Here is a 17,082-nt window from a genome sequence, read left to right on the forward strand (position 1 = left end):
CCTGGAATGAATGTCTTACAAAGAAAGATTGGTCTGGGCTTTCTCCACTAGAGTTCAGAAGAGTGGGGACTCCAGGGTTATCAAAGGATAGATGAAAATGTGGAATTTGCAACACAAACAGATCATTATCAAAGGTTAGAACAGGCTTGAAAAACCAAATAGCTTACTTGTGCTCTTAATATGTATGTTTACATACTCAAGAACTATCACTTTGAAGTAATACTTACTATCCTCATTCCCACTACAAACAACAGAAGATAATGTCTTTAGGAAGAGAACTGCACAAGTAAAACATTGTGCTTTCTTAACAAATTAGATAATTTTGGTTAAAACTTGCTTTTGTAAATAAAACTAATGATATTCAAATATACTAGCAGCTATGTTTAGACTCGGTTTTCCTTTCATTAATTTCTATTCAACTGAAAATACATTTCTAGTTGGAAATGACAAGATGTCCCTGAAATACTTCTCTCGCATAGCACTATTGTGAAATTATGTGAGATTCATCAACAATTACAACACAGATAATAGTTAGCTGTTGTTTTTGAACTCCACTGAGCAAAAGTCTTTCTCCGGAGGTTAGTACATGTGGACGCAGCAGTTCCACATACAAATTTAAGGAGCAGACTCAATATGATATGTGGAGGTCCTACTAATCTCAATTCACAATGATTCTTTGAGACTGCCTCAATTATAGTTATATAGTTCCTGCTTTAAGGAATAAGCAACTTCTCAGTGCAATCAACAGTAAGTATGCCTTCACTGACTGCAACTACCAACATAACAACAATTCTATTGTGGGCCCTGGCACACCTACCTAGAAACAATGCAAAGAAGTGGTTAGGACCAGTGAGAATTAATTACAGAGCAGTGCCATCTACTGCAAGGCTACCGACTGGTTACATGCTCAAAAGACTGCCATTGCTAATGACTCACTGAGACCTTAAACCTGCTTCTAATGCTTTCTAGACACAAAATAATGCTGACTTACATGGATGATGTTAAGGAGTGACAAATAAGATCACTCTTCTTGCCACTCATCTTTTAAACATGACATCCATTTCAGAAATCATTAAATACATTAGAACAGAATAGAATATCCTTTATTGTCACTTGTACTCCAGTACATAAGTACAGGAGTACAGTGAAAAGTTTATACAATGGCTGCCTTTTAATGGCACCATCTTGGGTACAAGTACCGAGGTACAAATCTTACAGAGTAAAAATAAATATAATGTTGTTATACAAGAGGGTTGAAAGGTAAGGATTTACATTACAGTCCAGAAGGAGTACCAAACATCAACAGCTCAGCATGTGACACCAGGCCCAATCCAGCAACTGTCCTACATTCTAGGTGTTGTGCTATTAACTTAACTCCAAACCTGGTTCTGTGACTACTCCTTTCATTATGTGTTTGTGACTGCCATTTCTTATCATGATTTAGTTTCAGTCTCAGTAAAGCGTGTGGACAGATTTACCAAGGACTGTACAAATTGCCGGTCTCTTATTCTGTCACTTTTTAATTATCTACTTCATTTAAATTTCATCTCAACTTTACTTGAATTTCAATTTTTTGGTCGTGCCGTTTGGTTACTTCTCTATACCGCGAGTTATGAATGATGATCGGATTGCCAAACCCATGTGTAAATAGCATACAATTCTGGGAAATTTCATTTCATTTCTAGTTGTTTGTACCTAGAATGAACTGGTACTGGAATTTTATTTAAAAGGTTTGATTCACTCCATGATATATCAAGAAATAGCTGAAGGCACTGGATACTGAAAGGTTATGGGTTCTGACAAACTTTGCACTACAGTACTGAAGGCTTACACTCCAGAATTTGCCATGCCCCCAGCCAAGTTGTTTCATTACAGCCACAACACAACCATCTACCTGACAATGTGGAAAATTGTTCTTACACCGAGCGGTCTACAGGTGTTTAAAAAGAAGAAAGCCGCTCATCACGACCTCCTACATAAGGGATGGGCAATAAATGCTGGCTTGGCCAACAATACCTACATCCTCTGAACAAATGAAAAAGGGCCAGTCATAAGAGTCCAGCAATCTGTCCTCCAATATACTCCTCAGGTTGCCGAGGTGCATTCCTGTGGTGTGGCAGTGGTTGAATGGAACTATCCTCTCTCACAATGACAACATTCATCTTCCCACAACAGCTACTTTGACAGTGCCCATGCTTTTGCTTGTCCGTCTGCCCAACCTGTTCCCAGTCACATCAAAATGACGCAGCCCAACATCGGGCCTTTGACATCCAGAGCTGCTCAAGGTTATCCTCAGAGACCATCTTCAGTCTCTTCCAGCAGCATTTCAATTTCTTTTCCAATGGGTTTATCCAGGAATGTGTTCCATTCAGTGATTTCTTTCCGTCTCCTGACTAAAAAAAGGATGCATGAGCTGAGTAATGAAGTAACCTGCTGCCAGGCCTTTTATCCACAGGTTCACTGAAAGCCTGCTTGCTCAGTAATGGCACAACCACAGCACTGGAGGGATGAGCCTATTGCACAATGTTCCACATTAAATTATAGAAAAGAATGCAAGAAGTGGTAAAAAGAACTAAACTTCCACATTACCTGATGCTTGCACTTCCATGATATATTGGTGTAAATCTTGGCCCTGCTGAATGACATCAAATGTCATGTTGTTCATGGCCAGTTTGCGTTCTGTGTGTCGCTGCAGTCGCTGTTCAGCTAAAGTCAGGTCTTCTGTATTAAAATCATTCATTTGACGAAGCAGATCTTCATTCCAGGCATCTAACTCTGCTGTCACCTAATAAAGTTGCACACATATGGATAGGTGATGAAAAATGGGTGATAAAATGAGGCATTATGTTAAAGATGGATGTGAAAGTCCTAATTACCCTGATATATAGAGAAAGGGAAATAGCTTTATGTTCTGTAAGTAATCAAATCCATTTGAATGATTAAGCACTGCTTCTCCTTGTGTATAATTTCCTGCCTATGGGTATGTACTTTTATAATAAGGTGTAAATACATGTAAGAAAACCTGATTTTAAAAACAAGTTTAAAAAAACACAGCTGATATTGCTCATTAAATAAGTTTGTAAAGCTGCTAAACAAAAACAACTAAAGATTTCTGAAGAAGGGTCTAGGCCCGAAACGTCAGCCTTCCTGCTCCTCTGATGCTGCCTGGCCTGCTGTGGTCATCCAGCTCTAGACCTTGTTATCTCAGATTCTCCAGCATCTGCAGTTCCTACTATCTCTCTCCACAACTAAAGAACTCCTAGTTCTGAAGAATAGTCATTGGGCCCAAAATGTTAACTCTGCCTTCTCTCCACAGATGCTGCCAGACCTGCTGGGGTTTTCCAGCCATTTCTGTTTTTGTTTGTGAAGCTGTTGCATGCAGCCAATTCAGCACCAGCATAGAGACTGGTCACAGGAAAACATGTAAGTTACAACAAGGTCATTTAGTTCCATCAGACAGTGTCAGAACTTAGACTTGATGTGAGCAAATAACTTTAATAACACTTATCCAAGCTGTTCCAATTCCTTGTGAAATTTGTGCTGGCTAATAGTTTTTCTTTCCTTAGATATTTGCAATTCAAGGTTCCTGTTCTTAGTGCTAAGGATGGCTATTGGGGAGGATCTCCTGACAGGATCAGTAAAGAATAAGTACACTGTGCTGGAACAGGGAGGTCTAAAGTTCTTGAGATAGTGAGGCTCTGACCTCTATGTTAGATAGCTTGCACTGTGCTTTAAGTTGTCATTTGTTGGGTGATTGAGATTTTGACCAGGATGGACAGTACTGGACAAGTTGCTGCTTACAGGGAGAACAGAATGGCAGGCTGACCAGGAGAATATCAGAGCTGACAATGGCATGGATGAGTATGGAGACAGGAAGCTATACTGCTGGATGAGGTTATAGGAGTGGAAATAGGGTGTCATTTTGATGAACAGCCTTTGAGATCAGAGCACTGCTCAGAACTAAAAATGACACTGAAGTTGCAAACAGTCTGGTTCAACCTGTGACAATGACAGGAAAAGATGTCGGAATTTGTGCTTAACATGTGACATTTATTGTTGGGGGATTGTGGAGGAAGTGTTGGAGAAGTATTTAGGTGAAGGGAATTATGGCTGATCCAAGGATGTCCGTTGGGCAAGCAATCTGATAATACATTATTAATAGAATAGACAAGAAACTTTGGCTCTTTCAAAGATCTGCCACAGATGTGGTGGGCCAAATAGTCATCCTAATTTCTCATATAGTCACCTTTTCAAAACATTCAATGAATTCCATTAGGCAGGACTTCTCTGATCAGCTGAAATTTTTAAGGTGTTCAGTCATCCTAGCCATAACTATGAACTGCTAATTTCTCACCAACAGAAGTTCAGGTGACTTATCTACACTTCCCCCTGACAACTTCCTCAAATAGTGGAGTTGAAGCAGGATGTGGCTGTCATATTCTTAAAAGTAGAAACTGAGAAATATTGACAATCCTCACCATTCGTCCATACCTCGAGTTCTACTGTATTGAGAAACAGAGGTTGCCTTCCACATAAATTCTAACCATTACTACAGAAATTACTACTGTCACTACTATAGAACACTAATCACTATTTTCACTGATCTCTGTCTTTCCTAATATATTGTAAATACAGGTAATTTATAAATTTCACTTGACAAGTAACTTATCCAACATTGTGTAATTTGCTGTAAATCAAAGGCAAGAATTGACCGGTGTCCTTAGAAGAACTAAAACTCTAAAGATTTCCAGCCAATGTTTCCACCTTAAACACGGCAGCACTTTTATGTCACATTATCGAACTTATGACAGGAGTCTGACACTAGATATGATGATACAGGGCAATTGTAGTTGCTGCAGCAACAAGAGATGTTTACTCACAAAAGAAAAATCAAAATGTCATGCTATTTTCTGCTCAAAATTTCCTTTTCCACACTCATCCTCACTTTTCATTCACCTTCATTCCAACTCTACTACCTGCAACCCACCCGCATCTTTCCCCTACAATTAATATGTTAGCAGCTGAGCCGTACTGAAGATCTGATGGGACGGTCATAGCTCCCTAGGGAAGTACTCCGTCTGCTTGCTAAAGTTAAATCTTGCGATGTGAATCATAGACTTACCTCAATTGTATACTGTTCAAAAATCCTAAGCTGCAAGAAAATATCTAACTTGATTTTTCGCTCGTGGAAAAGTTCTTCCATCTGTCCCTGGGCGTCATCGAGCTGCTGGAGTACACTTTCAATGTGGCTGATGGAGCTATTGTGTGGGGTTTTATTGTTGGAAATTGCAGAGTCCCTGCAGCAAACCGAGAGTTTAACATTTAACATTAAAGCAAAGCAAGTAGCAGAAAGCTGTGGCTGCAAATTTTCAATGGCACTCACAACTGTTGAAATATACAAAATTGAAAAGGATTGATGAAGGTGCACTCACTGTTCATTCAGCATGATAACCAGAAAAAAGCAACACTGTACTTGAAAAAAGTTCAAACAAAGAACATACTTTTTTGCATGATCTGACATTTGACCTCACACCACTAACAAAGACAAGTACATTAATCCACACAGATTTCTTTCAAAAGGCTGCAAGCTGTTGAAAAAAATGTTTAACTTTTCTCTAAACAAATTTACAGATACAAAAAGATTGCCAATGCTTGTGTGTGATGGAGCGTGAGAAGGTTAAATCCAGTACCAATGTCCTGTGCTTAAACAAAGGAGACTATGATAGGATGAGGGAGGAGTTAGCTAAGGTAAAATGGGAGCAAAAACTTTATGGTGGGTCAATTGAGGAACAGTGGAGGACATTCAAAATGATTTTTCACAGTGTCAGCAGAAGTATATTCCAGTGATAAGGAAGAACTGTAGGAAAAGAAATAGTCAACCATGGATGTCTAAGGAAATAAAGGAAAGTATCAGATTAAAAAAAAACATAAAAAAGCAAAGAGTAGTGGGAAACTAGTAGACTGGGAAATCTTTAATGGCCAACAGAAAGCCACAAAAAAAGTTATAAAGAAAAGTAAGATAGATTATGAGAGTAAACTAGCTCAGAATATAAAAACAGGCAGCAAAAGTTTCTATAAATATGTAAATCGTAAAAGAGTGGCAAAGGTAAACATTGGTCCTTTAGAGGATGAGAAGGCCAATTTAATAACTGGGAATGAGGAAATGGTCGAGGCATTAAACGTTATTTTGTATCGGTCTTCACAGTGGAAGACACAAATAGCATGCTGAAAACTGATGGCAACAAGGTGAAAGCAGGTGAGGACCTAGAAACTATCATTATCACTAAGGAGGCAGTGCTGGGTAAGCTAATGGGGCTAAAGGTAGACAAGTCTCCTGGCCCTGATGAAATGCATCCCAGGGTATTAAAAGAGGTGATGGGGGAAATAGCAAATGCACTAGTAATTATTTACCAAAATTCACTGGACTCTGGGGTGGTTCCCACAGAATGGAAAACAGTCAATGTGACACCACTGTTTAAAAAAGGAAGCAGACAAAAAGCAAGTAACTATAGGCCAGTTAGCTTAACTTTGGTAGTGACGAAAATGCTTGAATCTATCATTAAGGAAGAAATAGCAAGACATATGGATACAAATTCTCCCATTGGGAACACCCAGCATGGGTTCATGAAGGGTAGGTCATGTTTAACTAATTTGGTGGAATTCTTTGAGGACATTACTTGCATGGTGGACAATGGGGAACCTGTGGATGTGGTGTATCTGGATTTCCAGAAGGCATTTGACAAGGTGCCACACCAAAGGCTGCTACATAAGATAAAGTTGCACGGTATGACAGGTAATGTATTGGCATGGATAGAGGATTGGTTGGCTAGTAGAAAGCAAAGAGTAGGGGTAAATGGGTGTTTTTCTGGTTGGCGGTCAGTGGCTAGTGGTGTGCCTCAGGGATCAGTGTTGGGACCGCAATTGTTTACAATTTACATAGATGATATGGAGTCGGGGACTAAGTGTGGTGTGTCAAAATTTACAGATGACACTAAGACGAGTGGTAGAGCAAAGTGTGCAGAAGATACTGAAAGTCTGCAGAGGGATATAGATCATCTAAGTGAGTGGGCAAAGGTCTGGCAGATGGAGTACAATGTTGATAAGTGTGAGGTCATCCATTTTGATAGGAATAACAGCAAAATGGACTATGTTTTAAATGGTAAAAAATAGCAGCACGCTGCTGTGCAGAGGGACTTGGGTGTCCTTGTGCATGAATCGCTAAAAGTAGAATTGCAGGTGTAGGTAATTAAAAAGACAAATGGAATTTTGTTTACCATTGCTAGAGGGATGGAGTTTAAAAACAGGGAGGCTATGCTGCAGCTGTATAGGGTCCTGGTGAGGCCACACCTGGAGTACTGTGTGCAGTTTTGGTCTCCTTACTTGAGAAGGGATATACTAGCACTGGAGGGGGTGCAGAGGAGATTCACTCGGTTGATTCCAGAGTTGAGAGGGTTGGATTATGAGGAGAGACCGAGTAGCCTGGGATTATACTCATTGGAATTCAGAAGAATGTGGGGAGATCTTATAGAAACATATAAGATTATGAAGGGAATAGATAAGGTGGAGGCAGGGAGGTTGTTTCCGCTAGCAGGTGAAACTAGGACTAGGGGGCATAGCCTCAAAATAAAGGGAAGCAGATGTAGGACTGAGGTCAGGAGGAACTTCTTCACCCAAAGGGTTGTGAATCTGTGGAATTCCCTGCCCGGTGAAGCAGTTGAAGCTACCTCACTGAACGTGTTTAAGGCAAAGGTAGATGAATTTTTGAACAGTAAAGGAATTAAGGTTTATGGTGAGTGGGCGGGTAAGTGCAGCTGAGTCTCAAAAAGATCAGCCATGATCTTATTAAATAGCGGGGCAGGCTCGAGGGGCCGGATGGCCTACTCCTGTTCCTAGTTCTTATGTTCTTATGTACTAAAAAATGAACTCTGTTGTAAAATAAATATTTCTAAAAATAATATATTTTTACAATATCATTTCAGATGGATTTCTTATGGATGATTAAGCATACTGTAAAGGCAGTTTGTTGCATTGCTGGCTATATCTGAAACATTGCTCAGAATAATTTCGGTTGACATTTATCTGTAATCTGCTATACTCACCTGAGTTGTTGAATTAGGTCCTCCCCTTCCTTTATGACATTTAAGGTTGCCTCAAGTGTTGCTGTTTGTTGCTGTTGAAACTGTTTGATAAGTTCCTGTACTGCATCCACCGAGTCAGCACAAACATCTTCCAACAGCTCCTTTTGAAGCTCTTCCATCCATGCCCACAGCTGTAAGAGGTGAAAAACTGGAATTACATAGCAATTAAGATAGCAACCTCTCTTGTTATATTCCATGTGACTATATATTCCTTAGTAGGTATATCCAAGACCTTAAAATATTTCTTGAAGGCCATCTACCACTTCAATTGCCCACTGAAGCAATCATTTTTACAGTTCATCCTGCTTTTACCACAATTGACATGATTTATTTGGAAAGCTCTAAAGCGTAATGCATCACTTCAGACATAATTACAACTGTGAAGAAGGACCACCAACTTTTTCTGAAGCCCTGTCTAATGAAGCAGTGTCTTAAATAATGTCTCTGTAAAACAATATTAGTCTTTGCAAATGAACCAACAGCACCTGATAAAACTCTGAACTCTTACACACAAACTATAACCCTATCATACATTTGTACTTCTGTTTATAAAACAATCTACTGCTCGTAGGTTTGGAATAAATGCAAATTAAGAGAATAGAACATAAAATTGAAGTGCATGGGATTTGTGGTCATGTGCTGACATGAATTGGTGGCAAAATGTAAGCAAACAGAGGGAATAAACGGGAAACCGAAAGAACTGTGGATGCTGGAAATCAGAAGCAAAAACAAAAACAGAAATTGCTGGAAAAACTCAGCAGGGTCTGGCAGCATCTGTGGACAGAAATCAGAGTTAACGTTTTGGGTCCAGTGACCCTTCTTCAGAGCTTCAGGAATAAAGAGGTTTTCTTTTGAGGGGCAGCAAGTGGCTCGTGGGATACTGCAGGGATCAGGCTTGGACCCAGCTCTTTACAATACATTAACGGTTTGGATGAGGGAACTGAACGTAATATCTCCAAGTCTGCAGTTTTCACAAAGCTGAGGGGGAGGGTGAACTGTGAGTAGGATTTAGAGATATTCAGTGTGATTAGGACAAGTTGAGGGAGTGGGTAAATGCATGGCAAATGAAGTATAATGTGGATAAATGTAAGGCTATCATTTTGAAGAAAATGCAGGAGGGCAGATTATTATCTGATTAATGATAAATTGGAAAAGGTAGAGGGATGATGAGACTTGAGTATCCTTGTACACCAGTGGCTAGAAATAACCATGCAGGTGTAGCAGGCTGTGAAGAAGGCAAATAGCATGTTGGCCTTCGTAGTGGGAGGATTCAAGAACAGGAGCAGGAATGGCTTGCTGCAATTGTACAACGCCTTGGTGAGACCACACCAGTTTAAGGATACTTGGTTGGCTACTTAGGACTGAGATGATTTCTTTAGACAGAGAATGTGGTGAGTCTGTGGAAATGTCTGCCACAAGAATTTGTTGAGGCCAAATTATTGACTGTTTTCAAGATGGCTTTAGAGATAACAGAGAACAAAGAAAATTACAGCACAGGAACAGGCCCTTCGGCCCTCCAAGCCTGCGCCGATCCAGATCCTCTATCTAAACCTGTCGCCTATTTTCCAACGATCTGTATCCCTCTGCCCATTCATGTATCTGTCTAGATACGTCTTAAATGATGCTATCGTGCCCGCCTCTACCACCTCCGCTGGCAACGCGTTCCAGGCACCCACCACCCTCTGCGTAAAGAACCTTCCACGCATATCTCCCTTAAATTTTTCCCCTCTCACCTTGAAAGTTTGATCCCTAGGAATTGAGTCCCCCACTCTGGGAAGCTTCTTGCTATCCACCCTGTCTATACCTCTCATGATTTTGTAGACCTCAATCAGGTCCCCCCTCAACCTCCATCTTTCTAATGTAAATAATCCTAATCTACTCAACCTCTCTTCATAGATAGCGCCCTCCATACCAGGCAACATCCTGGTGAACCTCCTCTGCACCCTCTCCAAAGCATCCACATCCTTTTGGTAATGTGGCGACCAGAACTGTATGCAGTATTCCAAATGTGGTCGAATCAAAGTCCTATACAAATGCAACATGACCTGCCAACTCTTGTACTCAATACCCTGTCCGATGAATGAAAGCATGCCATATGCCTTCTTGACCACTCTATCGACCTGCGTTGCCACCTTCAGGGTACAATGGACCTGAACACCCAGATCTCTCTGTGCATCAATTTTCCCTAGGGCTTTTCCATTTACCATATAGTTCACTCTTGAATTGGATCTTCCAAAATGCATCACCTCGCATTTGCCTGGATTGAACGCCATCTGCCATTTCTCTGCCCAACTCTCCAATCTATCTACATTCTGCTGCATTCTCCGACAGTCCCCTTCACTATCTGCTGCTCCACCAATCTTACTGTCATCTGCAAACTTGCTAATCAGACCATCTATACCTTCCTCCAGATCATTTATGTATATCACAAACAACAGTGGTCCCAACACAGATCCCTGTGGAACACCACTGGTCACAGTTCCCCATTTTGAGGAACTCCCTTCCACTACAACTCTCTGTCTCCTGTTGCCCAGCCAGTTCTCTATCCATCTAGCTAGTACACCCTGGACCCCATGAGACTTCACTTTCTCCATCAGCCGACCATGGGGAACCTTATCAAATGCCTTACTGAAGTCCATGTATACGACATCTACAGCCCTTCCCTCATCTATCAACTCTGTCACTTCCTCAAAGAATTCTATCAAGTTGGTAAGACATGACCTTCCCTGCACAAAACCATGCTGCCTATCACTAATAAGCCCATTTTCTTCCAAATGTAAATAGATCCTATCGCTCAGTATCTTCTCCAGCAGCTTCCCCTCCACTGACGTCAGGCTCACCGGTCTATAATTACCTGGATTATCCTTGCTACCCTTCTTAAACAAGGGGACAACATCAGCAATTCTCCAGTCCTCCGGGACCTCACCCGTGCTCAAGGATGCTGCAAAGATATTTGTTAAGGCCCCAGCTATTTCCTCTCTCGCTTCTCTCAGTAACCTGGGATAGATCCCATCCAGACCTGGGGACTTGCCCACCCTAATGCCTTTTAGAATACCCAACACTTCCCCTCTCCTTATGCCAACTTGACTTAGAGTAATCAAATATCTATCCCTAACCTCAACATCCGTCATGTCCCTCTCCTTGGTGAATACTGACGCAAAGCACTCATTAAGAATCTCACTCATTTTCTCTGACTCCTCGCATAACTTCCCTCCTTTGTCCTTGAGTGGGCCAACCCTTTCTCTAGTTACCCTCTTGCTCCTTATGTACGAATAAAAGGCTTTGGAATTTTCCTTAACCCTGTTTGCTAATAGTTCTTAGGGCTAAAGGGATCAATGCATATGGGTAGAAAGTGGGAACAGGGTACTGAGTTGGATGATCAGCCATGATCATACTGAATGGTGGAGAAGGCTCAAAGGGTAACATTGCTTCCTTGAGTAAGACATGTATAAAGCAAAATCATGGTAAATCCCCAACATTTAACTAGATCTGCAAAGCAATGACAACAAGAATAACATTGATTGCAATTGCTAATACAAATACAATACATTGAATGGAAATTAAATTACAAATGGAAGAAAAGTTTGTGCTAATCAGGAACTTTGCTATAATCCTTCCTTATAGAGAAAATGTAATATCCAAGATAAAGTAGAGGACGTCAGATGCTGGAAATCTGAAATAAAAACAGAAATTGCTGGAGAGACTCGGAAGCTCTGGCAACATCTGTAGATGAAGAAGGGTCACTGGACCTGAAACATTAACTCTGTTTTCTTTCTACAAATCCAACAGACCTGCTGAGTTTCTCTAGCAATTTTTGTTTTCTATAATAATATCAAAGTTAAGTCAACAGGAATAAAAGCTGGCTAAAAATACTTCAGCACAGCAAATCCTACATACAGCATATAATTTCTGCTTACAAATTTCCTGCTGTCATCATTTCTGGTCACATTTTCATTCTGGTTTTTCCTATGACAAATTCCTATTTCAGCATTTCTCATCCAGTTCCTCTATATGAACTACCACTGGTCATGATGTAATTGCATGTTTTGGTTACTAGATGGCATTGTTATCATCTTTTGCCAACTGGCTGCTCAAAATTAACAACTGAATTTCTATCCATGCCGGTTCTTAGCCGTTTACACTCCATTGCAGCACCTTTGTCAAAGGTTTTCTGGAATCCAAGTCGATCATGTCCATTGCCTCTCCTTTGTCTAACTTGCTCATTACCTCTTCAAACAATTCAAAGTATCCCCTTGGTGAAGCTGTGCTGACTCAGCCCATTACCAGTGTACTTCCAAGTACTCTGAAATCTCATCCTTAATAATGGCCCTGAAAACCTTACCAATGACCAAGGTCAGGCTAACCGGCTCCCCTCCCTTCTGAAACAGGCAGGTTACATTAGCCATTTTCCAGTCCTCTGGGAGCCTCCCTGAATCCTGTGATTCCTGAAAGATCACCATCAATGCCTCTGCAATCTCCTCATCTATCTCCTTCAGATCCTGGGGTGTAGTCCATCTGGTCTGGGTGATTTAAGACCATAAGACCATAAGACATAGGAGCAGAAGTTAGGCCATTCAGCCCATTGAGTCTGCTCCACCATTCAATCATGGCTGATAAGTTTCTCAACCCCATTCTCCTGCTTTTTGCTCGTAACCCTTGATCCCCTTGATAATCAAGAATCTCTCTATCCCCATCTTAAATGTACTCAATGACCTGGCCTCCACAGCCTTCTGTGACAGTGAATTCCTTAGATTCACCACTCTCTGACTAAAGACGTTTCTCTTTATCTCTGTTCTAAAAGGTCTTTCTTTTACTCTAAGGCTGTGCCCTCCGGTCCTAGTCTCTCCTACCAATGGAAACATTTTCCCAACATCCACTCTGTCCAGGCCATTCAGTATTCTGTAAGTTTCAATTAGATCCTCATCCTTCTAAATTCCATCGAGTATAGACACAGTGTCCTCAAACATTCCTCATATGTTAAGCTTTTCATTCCTGGGACCATTCTCATAAACCTCCTCTGAGCCCACTTCAGGGCCAGTACATCTTTCCAGAGAAATGGGGCCCAAAACTGCACACATTACTCCAGATGTGGCCTGACCAGAGCCTTATAGAGCCTCAGAAGTACATCCACTTTCAGACCTATCAGCTTTTCTAGCACCTTCTCCTTAATGATAGCCAGTACATTCACCTCTGCCGTCTGACTCTCTTGAAGTTCTGGCGTGCTACTGGTGTCTTCCAACATGAAGACTGATGCAAAGTACCAATTCAGTTCCTCAGCCATTTCTTTGTTCTCCATTACTACTTCTCCAACCTCATTTTCCAGCGGTCCAATGTCAACTCTTGCCTCTCTTATCTTTTATACATCTCTAAAAAATTCTTACAATCCTGTTTTGTATCACTAGCTAGCTTACCCTCATATTTCATCTTCTCCCTTTTATTTTAAGTTGTCCTCTGCTGGTTTTTAAAGACTTTCCACTCATCTTCACCACACCTGTATGCTTTATCTTTTGCTTTTATGTTGTCCCTGACCTCCCATGTCAACCATGGTTACCTAATCCTCCCCTTGGCATGTATCTTCCTTGGCATGAATTTCTGCTGTGCCTCCCGATTAACCCCAGAAACTCCTGCCATTGATGCTCCACCATCATTCTTGCTGGGCTCCCCTTCCAATCAGCTCTGGCCAGCTCCCCACTCATGTTTTTGTATTTACCTCTATTCAATTGTAATACTGTTACATCTGATTCCAGTTTCTCCCTGTCAAACTGCTGGGCGAATTCTATCATATTATGATCACTGCTGCCTACAGGTTCCTTCACTTTAAGCTCACTATTTAAGTCTGTCTTATTCCACATCACTAAATCCAGAATTGGCTGTTCCCCAATGGGGTCTACCACAAGTTGCTCTGAAAAACCATCTCATTGACATTCCACAAACTCCTTTTCTCGGGATCTGCTACCAATCCGATTTTCCCAAGCCGATATTGAAGACCCCATGATTACTGTAAGACTGCTTTTCTTACATGCCTTTACTATCTCTACTCATTAATTTGCAGGCTTCTATTGTACTAACGGCTAGATAGAAACTAAATGCTGAGAATTTCCACCATGGAAGTCAGGGTAATTACCTGGTGACTCCATCTTACCACTTAACCCTCTGGACTGCCAACTTGAAAACCCAGCACCAACATGTCAGGGCGCACCATGCACCCCACATCCACACATGACAAACCCTCCACATCATCACGGCACATTCCCAATGCACTTAAAAGACGCTTCTACCCTTCAATCTACACTTTGGAGCTCACTGGCCCCTCTCATTGCAGTACACCTACAAGGAAACCTTGCTCACTGGGCACAGGATCATGAATTAGACCAGGCTGCATCTCAGAGCTGCTTGCTTTCTGAACGCTCATTCAGTTAACACCTACCTGGATGATCACAGGGTTCCTATCTTTCCTCATCTTGCCTTGCTTTTTTGCACTTTTCCCCCTTAGCCAGAACCAACAGGCACAAATACAAAGCCCAGCAGCTAGTAATGCTTGCAGTAGTGTAGATAGCAGTCAAGAGGGTGGACATGTTACTGTATGGCACCATGCTACATCAGTCTCACACCAGCACCATGTGCCAACTGCCTACACAGCAAACACACTGCATGTGCTTCAAGCAAATGGTCATGTCTCAAAATCTATGGGGATCTGTCCTCAGTCAAGACAAGGGAGATGCTCCTCAGTCAACAGGTCCCAGCACAGTGGATCAAGGGCAGCTTCTGATAGCAAGTCCAAGGACTTGGCAGGCTTGTTCAGCTGCTTGGGAAGATCAAGCTTAGTATCCTCTCCTTGGAGAGGCCAATAGCTGAATGTCAGCCATCTCACCACCTGTCTTCCCTCTTTCTGCCCTTGTGGGGGCTGTTTTCTCATGAGACAAAGGGAGGGATTAAGCGACATAAAAAGAAGGCAGCACAGCTGTTAGTGCTAGTTCAGAAAGGGGAAGATGTCCTGAGTGAGTAAGTTGGCAATACAGAGTCCATAAAGGGTTAGTGGTGTGAGGGAATTGGGTGGGTAAAAGGGATGAGGGAAGGTATTGTAGGCGTTAGTGAGAGTGTGGAGCATGGTAGGAGGGAGGTGCAGTAGCAGAGATAGAGTGTTAAGTAATGTAAAAAGATGGTAGCACTTACCCTGGTGAAACTGAGAAAGTCATTGACCTTCTTCCTACGTTACTGTGTATTACTTTAGGGGGAGGTGATGGCCTAGTGGTATTATCGCTGAACTGTTAATCCAGGGACCCAGATAACATTCTGGGGACCTGGGTTCGAATCCCGCCATGGAAGATGGTGGCATTTGAATTCCATAAAATATAAAATCAAGAATCTAACGATGACCGTGAATCCATTGTCAATTGTCAAATGTCGGGGAAAAACCCATCTGGTTCACTAATGCCCTTTAGGGAAGGAAACTGCCATCCTTATCTGGTCTGGCTACAAGTGACTCCAGACCTGCAGCAATGTGACTGACTCTGAACTGCCCTCTGGGCAATTAGGGATGGGCAATAAATGCCGCCTGGTCAGAGACACCCTCATCCCGTTAATGAATAATAAAAAAAGGATGGCTGAGACTGCACTGACCTGGGTAGCACCTCAGACCTGGCTGACAGGCTCTGGTGTTGTAGCTTCCTCTATCAGTTCCTGTGAGAAAAAGACTTCATTCCTCCACACCACCCAATCTAGCAGGACCTCTAGGTCACTCTCTACAAAGTGAGGCGCCAATTTCACTCCTGTTTGCCATATTTGGGCAAATATCATGAACCATCAAGGGGAGATCCAGACTGACGGTGACTGACTAGGTGCACAACAGCCATTTAAAGATAGTACTGGTGTCAGGAATCCCAGCAGTAACATGCACTTCCAGCTACAGTGAGTGGGAGAATTAGGTTAGTGTCATACAAGCAGTGTGCCATGGGGTATAGTATCTTGCTACTGAGGTGAGTTTAGGACAATAGTGTGAGAAAACACACCATATCTTGCAAAGAGAAATCCTCTATATAACTCAACAAAAATTATACTTTTGCTAAAATAAGGTAAGGTTAACCCTTCTGATGTTGAACACGTCTTTAATCAAACCACATGCCAATGATTATATATTTTGTCCCTTGTAATGTGTAATTTATTTTTGCAAAATATTCACCAGTGCTGAAGAGTGAAATTGATCAGACTTATAATTGCTCATAGAGTACTTCATCAATTGCTCTTCATGATCAATTCTTAGGAAGTATTTCAGAAGGCAATGTAAGTTTACTCCACATCTTTATATGGAATACCTTACCCTTGTTCACACAGAACCACAGCTGAAAGTTGGAACTTCCCAAAAAGCAGGAGAACTGAAATGGAGATAGTCTCAGATTCAAACTTCCAAACTTTTTATTCAAAATTCTTACAGATCAAGATGGCAAGCTGCACCAAATCTAATGACACATGTCTTTGTTAAGCATGAACACCCTGACAATGATCACGTTTTTAGTTGAAGAAAATTTGTTTTGGCTGATTCAATTCAAATGCAATTGAAAAATGGATTATGTCATTATTTTAAAAGGAGTCATTTATCACATGTTAGAAAACATAAATGTTATTTTCTTTTGCTTTTGTGACATTCGATTGCCCTACATTGCAGCAAATTCCTTCAATCACCCTGATACCAAAAGCAGGAGACGTAAAATGATTGGGCATTAGCTGGCAGATTGCTGTGGTATTCAGCAGTTATCTTTGGGTTATCAAAGCCAACTCCTGGGTAATCTCTTCCACTAACATGAACAAACAAAGCAGTCAGCAATTGAGTGATGTAACAGTAATAAATCAGTCATGTCTTAAACTAAACACTAACAAAGAATGGTTTGAGAAAAGCAGACTTCACTATAAATACAGCATGATCAAATAACTGTGAAGTTTATTCCAA

General features: G+C 41.4%; 1 protein-coding gene across 1 annotated transcript in view; it reads right to left on the minus strand.

Moving 5' to 3' along the window:
- Window positions 1–17,082, minus strand: part of kalrna (kalirin RhoGEF kinase a) — a 675,519-nt gene that overhangs the window by 272,932 nt on the left and 385,505 nt on the right. Inside the window, exons 12-14 of the mRNA XM_048598757.1 lie at window positions 8,100–8,269; window positions 5,123–5,297; window positions 2,590–2,785 (exon numbers count right to left, since the gene is read on the minus strand). Coding sequence (XP_048454714.1) covers window positions 2,590–2,785; window positions 5,123–5,297; window positions 8,100–8,269 — 541 coding nt within the window. The remainder of the gene's footprint in view (window positions 1–2,589; window positions 2,786–5,122; window positions 5,298–8,099; window positions 8,270–17,082) is intronic.

This window comes from Rhincodon typus, chromosome 7 (assembly GCF_021869965.1).
Source record: "Rhincodon typus isolate 14 chromosome 7, sRhiTyp1.1, whole genome shotgun sequence".
NCBI classification, from domain to species: Eukaryota; Metazoa; Chordata; class Chondrichthyes; order Orectolobiformes; family Rhincodontidae; genus Rhincodon; species Rhincodon typus.